Below are 13,784 nucleotides of genomic sequence, written 5' to 3'. Positions count from 1 at the left end.
AGGTAAACTAGCTGACTTTCTTTTGTTCTGTCTCACTTAGTTTACTTTTTTATTTTTTCCTTTTTCTGGGGGTGTTTTCCTTTGCCAGGAATGGGGTCTTTGGTCCCTATTCTGCTTTCATATTTTAAAATATATCTAATTTAAGTTTCTTAAATACAGACTAATTTGATTACAGTTAAATTAATGTGGCCTTCCAACATTAAAAAGTTCTCCACCCCAATCTAAAAGTGTTATATCACATACAAATTAATTTGGCACAGATAATTAAATAAGACATATTAATAAACAATGTTATTTATGAATACTTATTATATATCTAAGTGTGTTATATGGACTACTTTATTTAATTTCTCAAATCACTCATGCAATAAACCATGACCTTAATTTTTAAGGGAACTTAGGCTTAGTCAAATTTGATAACTAGGCAAGTGAGTACAATAAAGCTCAGATGCAAATCCATGTTACCAACACATAAAATAGTGAGATTAACTGCAATACTACACACCTTGCAAGTCTTCTACTACACAAATGAAAAATGTGCTAAAAAAACCCCCCAAAATCAACAAATTTTATGACTGCTGAACTACACCAAAATCTATTCATCTTATTATCTACTATATAACCAGATTATTCACAAAAAACATACATCAAGGTATCATCAAAATGCTTTCCTTAAATGAAGTGGTATTTCCTTGAACAAAGATAATCTGTCAGATTCCCTCAAAATCTTAAATTCTACAAGTTAGTATGTTATACTGATCTCAATTGATCAATGTAATACTATTGAAAAGAATACATCAGATTACTTTAGCAATGTTCTAAGTAGCACAAAATAGACAATTTCTTTCAAAAAAGATCAAAGCTGTTCAGAGGTATCTGATTTCATTATAATTTTACATAAACGTAAATTATCCAAAGTATCAGTATCTCTGTGTACATGGTTTTAACAGGTATTTATAAATTCTGATTTTAGCCTCATAATAAGTCACTACAAAGCTGGATATTCAGGAAACCTATCAGTGGTTACTGGAAATATGAACTGACAATTTCTAGGGAAAACATAATGCTAACAGGCATTATTTTAATTAGTGTAATAAAATATGAATTATATCTAATAAAACATAATACCCTTGTTTCTAAGGGACTTATGTAGTATGAGAGACATAAAACCCAGTCATTAAAATACAGAAATATAAGCACGTGGGATATGCAGAAAGTTATATAGAAATATTGTCTTGGAACCTGGTAATGAATATAATTATAGGTTAAAAAATATAACTAAAATTTATAAAATAAAAAAGAATGATTCTACCTACTGCCCACAGATGTTCCCCTCACCCCCCCATAGCAGGTAATAACTATGATCTGAAGTAAAGGGATGTTTAAGAACTCTTCCTGTCTCAGCTCTTTCATTGATCCATGATCAAATCAGAGGATATTGATTTGGGGGAGCATCTTTGACAGCATCTGGGTCACTAAAGGTCTAAAAGTCATTTGCATAGCTTCTTTCCATCTCTTTCAACACGGCAAAAGTGAGAAGAGGAGCATTTCCAGAAAGAAGAAGGTATGGCCTAGTTGCTCCCATAGTTTTATCTTTCTTTTCTAATACCTTCCAAAAAGCCAGTTGGCCAGTAGACCTGACTTAAAGCTGAGGGACAAGAAGGGGCCCCACAGGTTTCTAGTCAGGCAAGATACTACAATCTGTCTAGACCAGTGATTTTCACCAGTGTGTCGCAGCATGCTGGTGTGTCGTGAGAGGGTCCTAGGTGTGCTGTGAAATTTTTTAAAGACCACTAATTAAATTATTTTTGAAAAAGTTCAAAGCAAGATAAATAATATGCTCTATTTTTACTCTTTTTTTGATCAACATAATTTAATGTATCGTGGAAGTTTAACTATAGGTTCGAGTGTGCCATGAAATAAAAAAGGGTGAAAAATATTGGTCTAGATTTTCAACTTCTGCTTCAGGGTTTGAAATACAAGCAACTGTCCTTTGTCGTTGCCCCTTATGAGTATATCTCTTTGTAAGTCTCATGGGAAAATGGCATGGCCGTGTTCAAAAAGGTATTCTGTGTCACTTGGTCAGCAGTACCTAGCACTGAAAACTGACTTCTGTTCATGTTAATGGTAACAGGCAATAACCAAATTATGCACAACCCAACCTACAGCATTCTGTACCTACAAAAGGGCTTTCAAGCTGCCCATTAGGACAACTGAGCAATTTATAAAGGTTTACTCTCTAGTTAGTGAGAACATCAGTCACTACAAGGCCATTTACAATGAAAGAAAAAGGCTGTGCAAACAACCCTAGATAATCTTTTTCAGAAAACTGACTTCAGTGGTAAGCTCCCCTCCTCCAGCAACAGAATCAAATCTGGATTGTCCAGCACCCACTCTATCCTCTCCAGTACAATCTCCATCACCTTCTTCTGATTAATGTTAGCCTATCTTTTTCCATCAAAGATGCCCCTTGCAGAAAGCAAGACACTGAAGCAATCTTAGGTAAGTGTTAATTTTTAATATTCTTTTTTAAAATTTCTCTTACCTGAATTTTTTATGTTCTATTTCTTTCAATTAAAAGAGCATTGTAGTTTTTATAACTTATTATTACAGTACAGGAATACTATTATCATATAGAACTACTGATCACGAATCCAAATTACATACAAATCCTACCTAAAAACATTCTCAGGAACATATCTCACTTGTAACCTGGGGACTGCCTATACATTCCATTCATGGTGACTGCATTCTAAACTACACTGTTGCTATATTTATATAAATAAGATATCTAACAAATCAGTATTTGAAAAAGACCTCATTTCTCTTCTGTCTCTCTCTTACACACACACACACATATACAATACATATACACACACATACAGAATAAAGTCACTGGAAAGGAGAAAAATACTATATTTATCAGCAACAATATGTTATTTATTCAATGAAAAAAGTAGAATAAAGCAGGGTAAGAAATTTTAGAAAAAAATAATTGCAGGCAAATTAGCATTAATAATTTGTGTTTTATTATCAGTTTTCCATTTAGTATTCTAAATTCTGAGTGCAAATTAAGACAAGAAGAAATTATCTCCTAAAGTCAGGAGAGCAACACAGAAAAATCTCTCATTAGAGTCTAGACATTTAATGGAGGAATAACCTTTCACATGTAAACAATAGGACATTATAAAAATGGAAGATTATAATTAGCATTCATTTACATAGAAAAAGCACAGAAATACATAATTCCTTTTAAAGAAACAGTATCAGAATTATAAAGTTAGTTTCCTTCAAATTTACTTGTAAAATGTAACTTAGAACACTTAGAAATGCTAAATTAACATACTATGAGATAATTATTATTATAATTTCCTTTTTTTTTTGCAGTTTTTGGATGGGGCTGGGTTTGAACCCGCCACCTCCGGCATATGGGGCTGGCACCCTACTCCTTTAAGCCAGAGGCGCTGCCCTAGATAAATTATTTTTTAAAAGGCAGTATATCAAAAATGAACTCACTTCAGAGTTCTAAGTAGTACATATTATACTAATAAATAGTCACAGAAACTAAAATAAAAATCAAACTTGACATGATTGTTGGGTAAAATTCCTATGTAAGTTAAATTGTAAGATTTAACTTATAAGATAGAGCTCATAATTATTTTTGGGCCATCACCACCACCACCAAAAGTGAGTCAATTTAAACTATCTAGCTTAATAAAAATGTTTTACTTTAAAAACTGAAATTTATTTATTTATTTATTTTTTTTTGTAGAGACAGAGTCTCACTGTACTGCCCTCAGGTAGAGTGCCGTGGCGTCACACGGCTCACAGCAACCTCTAACTCTTGGGCTTACGTGATTCTCTTGCCTCAGCCTCCCGAGCAGATGGGACTACAGGCGCCCGCCACAACGCCCGGCTTTTTGTTGCAGTTTGGCAGGGGCTGGGTTTGAACCCGCCACCCTTGGCATATGGGGCCGGCGCCCTACTCACTGAGCCACAAAACTGAAATTTATTAATTTCAAGTAACAAAAAGAATTTCATTCTAACCACAGAATGAAAAAACATGATGACCAATGCCAGATTTCTTTACAGCCATATTTAAAAAGCAGAGATACTTACAGTGGTCTTATCAAATTCAGCCTCGGATGATGTTGGTGACAGAGGACTTACGGGGCTTAGAGATGGAGAGCTTTCAACACTGGAGACATATTCAGGATCAGGAACATATAAAACCTGTAAGAAAACATTCACATAAAGATTCAATCAAAGCAAAGAGTTAATGATCAGATGGTGCTCCTATAGGCAAGCATATCAGCAATAAATAGAAAAACTTTATCATAACAAATACCAAAGTTAAAAAAAGGGGGACATTTAAAATCAATTCAGACACATTTGATAACACGCAATGTTGGAATAGGGTGGATAAACAGGAATTTTTATATATTATACATGTAGCTAGTTGCTCTTAAAGGACAATTTGGCAATAGCTAGAAAATTGAAAATGTACATATCCTTTGACCCAGGAATTTACGCAGTGGTTCTCAACCTTCCTAATGCTGCGAGGTATTTCCATTGTTACAAAGGGGTCACGACCCACAGGTTGAGAACCATTGCTCTACAGAAGTACCTTCATATAAAGAAAAATAGGTATGTACAGGAATGTTTGCTACAGCAGTGCTAACATTAGCAAAAGAGGAGAACAGGCTAAAGCTTATTGTGATTAACTAACCAACTATAACATATCAATACAGCATAGCACCACACACGAGTAAGTCTGAGATAGAGCTGTTAATTCCCCACCAAAAAACCAAAAGGGCTAGAATGTTTCAGGTCAGAGATACAAACTGATAACTGGTTACTTCTGGGAAGGAAAGTGAAAGTCTAAAATAGTTAAAATTTTTTTACCCCAATATGAATGTACTGCTTTGAATATTTAAAAAACTCTGTAATTGTATTTTTAAAAGTTTGTAATTATTTTTAGTATGTATTAAAACACTCACAGAGACATAAAACAATTTTTGCTTATAGGGCCCATATGATTTATTAAAAGGATGAATAAAATGATTCTTCTCAAATTTTCTACATTATTTACTACAATGCAATGAATACTTCCTGCCTTTACTACTGAACATCAAAACATTAGTAAAAGATATTACCTGTCCAGTAACAACAGCTCGGGAGAATAACTTATTTAATTGAACAAGTTCATTGGGTGTTGTATCGAATTTCAGGGCTATGCTATTCAAAGAATCCCTCGATTCAACCTGTTTAAAAGAAAAAAAATAATTTTCATCTACACCTAAATAAAAAAACTAAACTATAAAATTCAATGAGCATTAATGTCATACATTTGAATAATAGTATTGTCATCTTGGAAGGTGTCAAGAAATGTGTTTTTCTAGCAAATCATCTCAGCCTATTATGATAGAGTGTACGCTTTATCACAATATATCACAATTACAAGCGGGATTCTACTTCAAGCAATTTCAAAATACTAAATATAATTTAAAAATCAGACAAATGATTTTTATTTTACCAAAGTTTTAAAATAATTATTGCTTTGAACAGTTTCTAAAATATAAGCAACTTCTAGAAATATACTTATTTTATTTTAGCAAAGTACTCCTGTATTAAACTCAAAATTCTACTTCTAAAAATCTTTATATATTCTGCCTTTATACATATTAAATCAGAAAAATATTTGAATCCAAACTGTTTAATAGGTTTTTGCATAATTAGTATATTTTCATAATCATATGTACAAAAATTTTAAATAATGTTTTGACAATTATCCTTTAAAAAAGTTATTTGAGCTGGGTGCAGTGGCTCACGCCTATAATCCTAGCACTGTGGGAGGCCAACATGGATGAATCATCTGAGCTCAGGAGTTTGTGACCAGGCTGAGCAAGAGCAAGATCCCATCTCTACAAAAAAAGAAAATATAGCCGGGCACTGTGGTGTGGCGGGCGTCTGTAGTCCCAGATACTCAGGAGGCTGAGACAAGAGGATCCCTTGAACGCAGGAGTTTGAAGTTGCTGTGAGCTACAACGATGCCATGGCTCTCTACCAGGGTAACAGAATTAGACTCGACCTCAAAAAAAAAAAAAGTTATTTGTTCAGTCAGTGTGTTCCTTTGGAGAGTCCTCTTTACATAGGCATTAAGAAAGCTCAGAATACAGCTAGGTGCAATCCCTTTAGTACACAAGGGATTTAGTACACAAGGGATTTACAATTAGTTGAAAAATAAGATAGATGGAATAGATGATATAAAAGATGAAGAGCAATTTAAAATGAAACAACAACTGCAATAGAAATTTTGAGTATGATAAAACACAGCATTCTCTGAACTGTTCAGGGAATCATAGAAGAGAAATGAAATCTTGAAGTACCGAAAAGAATTTAAGAAGTAGAGAGAAGAGAATTTTCAAAATGAAGAGAATAGAAATAACATGGGTAAGGGACAGAAAAGTATAAAACACATTTGTAAAATACTGCTTTTCCTCCTAAACTATCCAGAATGTACTCTACAACACAGAGGTTTAAGAAAGTAACTGAAGTTGAGTTAAAAAGGCATTTAGAAATAGTAAGTCAAAAAAGAAAAAGCAGGCATTGTGCACGTTATATGTATGTGAGTGAAAAATAAATGTACATATTTTCTTTCATGGTTTCGTACAATCAAATTAATGCCAAATATTTAGGTTAATAATCTAGTTCTGCCTCCTTTCTTCTATGCAAACTTTATGCAGTGTGCTCATACATCACCTAACTTACTGAGATAATACACATAAAAGGTTTCTGTAAACAAGTATTATTTTGCAATAACATCTGTAAGTTTATAAAGTACTTTTTCATATTTATAATCACACATTTTATCCTCATAATGATACTATTATATGGGATGAAAGAGGCACTAAAAATACTAAATAATTATAAAGCAAGGAAGTTATAAAGCTCAAGTGGCATCTTATATTACTAGCAACAGGTCTAGGGTCAAGGGGACAAGAGAACAGATGCTGAAAAACCAATATAATCTTCCCGCAGTTGATTAGCTTTAAAGTAATAAAAATGGCTTGGCATCGTGGCTCACACATGTAATCTCAGCACTCCAGGAGGCCTAAGAGACAGGATTGTTTTGAGGACAGGAGTTCAAAACCAGCCCAGACAATATAGCGAGAGCCCATCTCTATAAAACAATAAAACAAAATTAGCCAGGCATAGTGGCATGCTTCTGTAGTCCCAGCTACTCAGAAGGCTGAGTTGGGCAGGTCACTTCAGCCAAGGAGGCTATGGTGAGCTATGATGATGCACTTAAGCCTGGGCAAGACACTGTGAGGCAGTTAGCTAGATTTGAGCAGGGTGGATGAGAGATATGGTTAGGCTATTTTGGTTTGGTCTGGGTCAGGCTGATTAAGGGAAGATATATAGGGAAGAGGCTGATTAAGACCTTATAGGTGGGTTGTTATCAAGATCTTGCAAGTGGGTTGTTTTGAGAACAGAGTTAATTTAAGACTCTGAGAGACTTCCAAGCAGCAGCTGGTTCTTGTCAAAGTTGTGTATAAAAGCCAAAACAGCTCTTTCCACCAGGCCCAGCTTGATGTGCAAGTCATTAATAAACTTTTTCTTGCTAAAACTTTACTCTCTTTTCAATTATTTCAGCGACTACCTCTAGCCACCGTGCGCACTAACAGCTCACTGAAGAAAGAGATTAAGGTATAAAATTTTCAATTAAGACTCAAAAGAAAGCATTCATGGATTGAATGGAGTTATGGTAACAGCAACAGCAGGTCCAGGTCCACAAAGAAAGTGCGAATGAGGCGACTGATGCTGATTCCAAAAATTATAACCTGGGTGAATAAAAGACTGAAAGGAAATGGAAATAAGAAAATCTGACATCATGGAAGGAAAGGGAAAGAAAAGTTGGTGAGAGGTTTGCTATAATTTGTTACATACAAAGTGACAGTAGGAAATCCAAGCAGGTACAAAGGTGGGAACAGACAGAAAGTTTGGGTGGCACTCCATGTAGCTGATCAAGTTCTTAAGTTGTCCAAGTAACAGAATGTCAATGGAAAAGTGAAAATAAACAAGGGACCACTTACATTTGAATCAAGAAAAAGAAAACAGCCAGCAAAGTAAATGAAAGATACAATCAAAATAGTGGCAATAGCAGGGCAACGAAGCATAATGATGGCAAAGTGTACTACAATTATTATAGTTTCAAGTATTAGGGTTCCAAAAAAAAGAAAATAGAGAAAGAAGGAAAAATATCTGTTGATGAAAAATATCTGGCTGATGATTCTCCGAAGTTATGAATGACATGATTCCTTAGACTGAAGAAACACAAGATAAATATTAAAAATATGTCTAAATCTAGCCTTATAGTGGCACTGCAGAAGATGCTATAAAAGCAACCTAAAGAAACATTGCCTAGAAATGAACAAAAATGAAAAGGCAACAGAAGAACATAAATGGATAACTATCTTCAAAGTACTGGCAGAAAATAACTGTCAACCTAAAAATCTATAGACAGCTAAACTATCAGGAATGAAAGTGCAATAAAGTTTTTTGAGACACTATGATTTTCCAGTCACAGAACTTCACTGAAATAACTATTATAGGACCTCAAGCAGAAAAGTAAAACCAGAAAGAAAGAAAGAGCAAGAAGCAACGAAAACAGAAGTCTATTGGGTTGAATAATCAGAAAATTACTAGTGACACTAGAGAAGGTTCTTTTAGTAGAAAGGTACAGAGATGTTAAATTAACAAAGAAGAAAATGAGACCCTTTTTAAGGTACACCTTTGACTACAACTGACAGTAATTTTACTCTGATTTTACATACAAAACAGTGTGCAAAGTATAGTATATATGCATATGTATATGATTTTAACTTTAGCCTACCTAAAGTACAATGATTAATTTTACTTACTCTATACTTGTATTTAGGTCATCTGGAAATACATTTAACCTAGACATAAATATTTTAGAAAAAAACAAATTTAGAGAATATATTATAATATAAAACTTCAATTTTTAAAGAGAAATATACAGAAATATATACTTTCCCAAATACAAAAATCATTTTATATCAAGATTTTATATGAAGATGATATATGGGCTTGGTGCCTGTAGCACGGTGGTTATGGTGCCGGCCACATGCACTGAGGCCAGTGGGTTCAAACCCAGTCCGGGTCAGTTAAACAATAGTTACAACTGCAACAAAAAAATAGCTGGGCATTGTGGCAGGCACCAGCAGACCCAGCTACTTGGGTGGCTAAGGCAAGGGAATTGCTTAAGCCCAGGAGTTGGAGGTTGCTGGGAGTGTGACACCATAGCACTCTAGCAAGGGTGACAGAGTGAGACTCTGTCTCAAAATAAATAAATAAATAAATAAATATAAAAAGATGCTATATGAAGATTTTACAGATTTCATATGAAGATTTTACAGATTATAGTAAGAATAGAGATAAAATCTTAGTTTCGTTTGTTTCTTTTAAAATTTGGCATATGAGACAAAGGATTAAAAATGAAAAAAATTCTAAACAAGAACTGCTGAGACAATGTTTTATAACTTTCCTAATCAATATTTATTTTTCCAAAGATCATTTATAACAGTAGGGAAAAAAATTTAAGTTTCAATTAACCTTCTGAAAAAAATAATGGTTATTAATTTAAATTTAACTTTGCTATAGATAACACAAATTTTATTGAATTACAAGTAAAGAATGGTAAACTCTTGAATTCAAAACCTGAAAAACTTAATTTTTTTTCATAGTCACATGACTACAATTGCAGGTGACATATCTTGACTTATCCCTATAATCTTATGCCTTATTAATAAACACTAATGGAAATATCAAATTGTATCACTCAACATTTTACAATATTTGAATTTATTTTCCCAATTTCTCAATTATTCAGAAAAAGTACAAATACATGCAATTTTAGTTTACAGTATGTTATGAGATTCTTTTGATAGTTATAAATTAATTCTACCCTAAATTATCTAGTCCTAACCATTTAGAAATACTTAAAAATCTCAAATTGTCCATGACACAGAACACGAACACTTGAAATTTTGATAATGTGTTCAATTTTAAGGATTCATGGAAAATAACCAAGATTCAAACCATGACTATAAGGTTTCGTAATGATTCAAATTAATGTTTAAAATTGCCATTTTCTTCTTCTTTTTTTTTTAATTTTTTTATTGCCATTTTCTTCTTAAATAGTTAAGATACATTAGAGAAACACAAAATAATAACAACATTAAGCTCAGTTAAAATTGTTTTACAATATGTTAACATCTAAATAAACAACATTGACATTCAATCGAATAAGCAGCATACCACACAACAGTTAATTGCTCATTTCAGAGTAACCAGAAATGTGAAAAGCTAGCTGACCACAAGGAGATTTAAGGGTCATTTAAAGAACACGGAAAGAAAGCTCCATTTTCACAGCTAAAACAACTTAGCTATACATGAATGTAGATGATCTAATATGAGAAGTTATTCTGGAAAATTAGTATCAACTTGTCTTTTAAGTATTCCACCTGCCATTATCATGAGCACTGCTGGGAATCTAATGTGAAGATCATATTTAAAAGAAAAATTTTCCTAAAAGCTTAAGCTAATATAAATTATTGCACCATAGGAACTTTGACTCCCAGTAAATTATCTGTATTTTGCTAGAATATGCAAATATTTGCTACCTTTGTATCTCAGTAAAATTTTTCAAGGAAAAAGATTCTAAAATGCAGTTAAGAATTTGAGCATTAATAAAACAGTTACTCAAAGAGAAATACAGATTTTTAAAATAAGGTAATTAACAATCTTTGCCTCATTTACAGTATAAACACAGAGTGTCTTAAGACTATCACAAAGATAAATTGCTTTTCCAAAAGCATATAACTTACAGTATATTCAATAGTCCCTTTGGGTTTCTGAAAAGACATTCGTCTCCCATCTTTCTTGTCTAGGGTCTTCTTTTGGCCAGTGTCTAAAAACAAAAACAAAAGCAAAAACAAAAAAATGAGGCAAAACTATTAAATTCATCTTCCTGTTAGTGTAATGTCAAAGACTCCTGAATAAAGCGTATCAGGCTGATGTCTAAATTCACTAGTAAAATAAATTACTCCCTGGGATTCTCTGCTCTAAAAACACAATCAGCTGTCAAAAAAAGTAATTGTTACTTCCTCCCTGCTTGCTTTAAAAACTGACCAATATGAACCACTATAACAACTAGAAGTCAATTCAAAACATAATTAACTGTCAACAGAAAGGAAGTTATTAAAAAGTAAATTATGGAACCACTTTTTTCAACATAATCTGATTACAATAAATTTGAAAATATATATCTTTAAAATACATATTTCAAGGTATATTTTACTATTACTAAACCAAGTCTGAGATACATAACTCTAGTCCTCATAGGAGAAAATTTCTCTACTCTGTGGAATTATATTATTAACTTCCTTATTCACATACCATGAAGTAAATTAAAGAATGCTTGCACATGTAAACATACTTTTGAACATTCACTTTCAGATTAAGTGCCACTTATATTTTATTTGCTTATAAGACATTTCACTTATTTTATTATCATCAATATTAAGGTACCTGTTTTCCATTTAAGTTTTGCTGTAGTGTTAACCTTCTCATCCATACTACATGTAACAACAGTTGCACCAAATTGATAAAATACTACTCCTACCTAAAAATTTTAAAATGATTAAAATGAAAATCTCTAAAAAACTAATTTAAAAACTCTAAATAAGATAGTAAACACAGCTATATTTCCAAGATGAAAAAATATATATTTTCAAAGAAAAAATAGTTTACCCTATGTCCAAATATTATAGAAAACATCTATTTCATTGTTCTCTATTTAATCTTAACTGGCATTTTGACTCCATGAGAATTTGTAATTTATAAAGTACTTACTTAGTTCTATGGTAGGCAAGTGGTTTAATGAAGTATAAATAACAGTAATAACATCTGTATCTGAAAAAAGCCAGTTAGCTCTGCAACACTTTCAAAAGCTGTCCTAAAACCTTCCGGAGCACCCAGATAAACTCAAGTGTCCATTATTAATCACACCAGCATCTTTATATCTCCTTCATTAACATCTGGCACAGTTTTAAGTTACGATCTCAGTGTTTTCTTTAATCTTTTCCACTAAACTGTAATCTCCGAAAGAGTATGTTTTGTTCCACAATTCCTCCTCAGTGCCTAACAAGGTCATGACACATGACAAGCAACTAATTTGAATGAAGTAATGTTAAAAGCAATAATTTGAACTGTACCAAGAGCTACTACAATTCTTTTATTATTATTATTGTACCAGCATATTTTTTTCTCTATGTATCATAAACCACATGTCCAGATAGAGAACTCAGATTGAACACTGAAGTGCAGTGATTGAGGTTTGTTTTTGTTTGTTTGTTTTTTTGCAGTTTTTGGCCGGGGCTGGGTTTGAACCCGCCACCTCCGGCATATGGTGCTGGCGCCCTACCCCTTTGAACCACAGGCGCCGCCCCGAGCTACTACAATTCTTACAAACTATCATTAATTTTTCATAAAGCAAAGTAAACAAAGAACTATGGTTCATCCATTACAACTCTAGGAATAAGTGTGTGCATATATACAAGGTTTTGGGACAGACTGTGTTATGGGCCATTATTTCACTTGAAAGAAAGTGTCCTACTCCTTTGAGCCACAGGCGCCACCCAGAATATTCTAATTTTTATACATTGAACAGCTTATATTTAAATTTGCTTCTCTGATGAAAAAATGAAACACTGAAACTATGTTAAGATAAAGTAAGTTTTAAATGACTTACTTCTCCTATTTCATGAATGGCAGAGGGAGCCAAAAACACTTTCCTCATTTTGCAATTTAAAATAAGCAATATAAAATGCAATTACAGATTATTTTTAACTAATAATCAGCTCCTCCTTAAGTGATGTTAAGAATGACGGTTCGTGTACATTCACTTGTCTAACAGTTTTTCAATCTGCTTCCTAATATTCCAAAAGTTCATTAAACATTTAATTACAAGGAAGGCTGCAATTGCTCTAACATTTTCAAGAGCTCACCATGGAAGAGAGTTCAAGACAAAAAAATTAATACACTAACTTTCCAGAATTCAAAATTTTTAAACAAAGTGAAAACATTCACCTTAATAATTTAAAATTATAAAATATTTTGTAATTATCCACTATAAAATTACTTCTAAATCTTAATAATTGATGTTAAAACAGTTATTCACAGTTATGGGAAAACACAACGAAATTTATTTATTTTATTCTATCAACATGAAAATACAACCAAATAAATAACTATTCTTGAGAACTCAAAACAACACAATTGTTAGTCTAGCTGCTTAATGGGCAACTTTATAGTAACTTTTAAAGACAGCTATCAGGAAATGTGAATCTAATTTGGGAGCACAAAGAGGAAGAACCCTTTTCTTCTTCACAAAATGCAGTTGAGAAACACACACTTACTTGTGGATCATTTCATAATAAAAGTAATAGTTAACAATTATCAAGTACCTAGTATGTGCTAAACAGTGTTCTACATACTTCATACATTATTATTTTATCTGTTTAACTGACCCTATAAAGATGGTATCATTATTACTCCCTTTTTACAACTGAGGGAGTAATAATAGAGAAATAGAGAAATTTAATAGCAATCATACAATTAAGAAAATAATTCCACTGATGGAATTCAAACTTGGCCATATATTCAATTATACAACCTGCACTCATAACTACTATGCT

General features: G+C 32.7%; 1 protein-coding gene across 8 annotated transcripts in view; it reads right to left on the bottom strand.

The window, feature by feature from the left end:
• OXR1 (oxidation resistance 1) overlaps positions 1-13,784 on the bottom strand; it is a 470,813-nt gene that overhangs the window by 70,525 nt on the left and 386,504 nt on the right. For all 8 annotated transcript variants that reach the window (XM_053558779.1, XM_053558783.1, XM_053558787.1 and 5 more), the window contains 3 exons: positions 10,914-10,996; positions 5,157-5,264; positions 4,120-4,233 (listed from right to left, as the gene is read on the bottom strand). In XM_053558779.1, the coding sequence (XP_053414754.1) occupies positions 4,120-4,233; positions 5,157-5,264; positions 10,914-10,996 (305 nt within the window). The remainder of the gene's footprint in view (positions 1-4,119; positions 4,234-5,156; positions 5,265-10,913; positions 10,997-13,784) is intronic.

The sequence above is a fragment of the Nycticebus coucang genome, chromosome 13, assembly GCF_027406575.1.
Source record: "Nycticebus coucang isolate mNycCou1 chromosome 13, mNycCou1.pri, whole genome shotgun sequence".
NCBI lineage: Eukaryota > Metazoa > Chordata > Mammalia > Primates > Lorisidae > Nycticebus > Nycticebus coucang.
The sequence above is the reverse complement of the archived record's forward strand: the minus strand, read 5'-3'. Positions and strand labels throughout refer to the sequence as shown.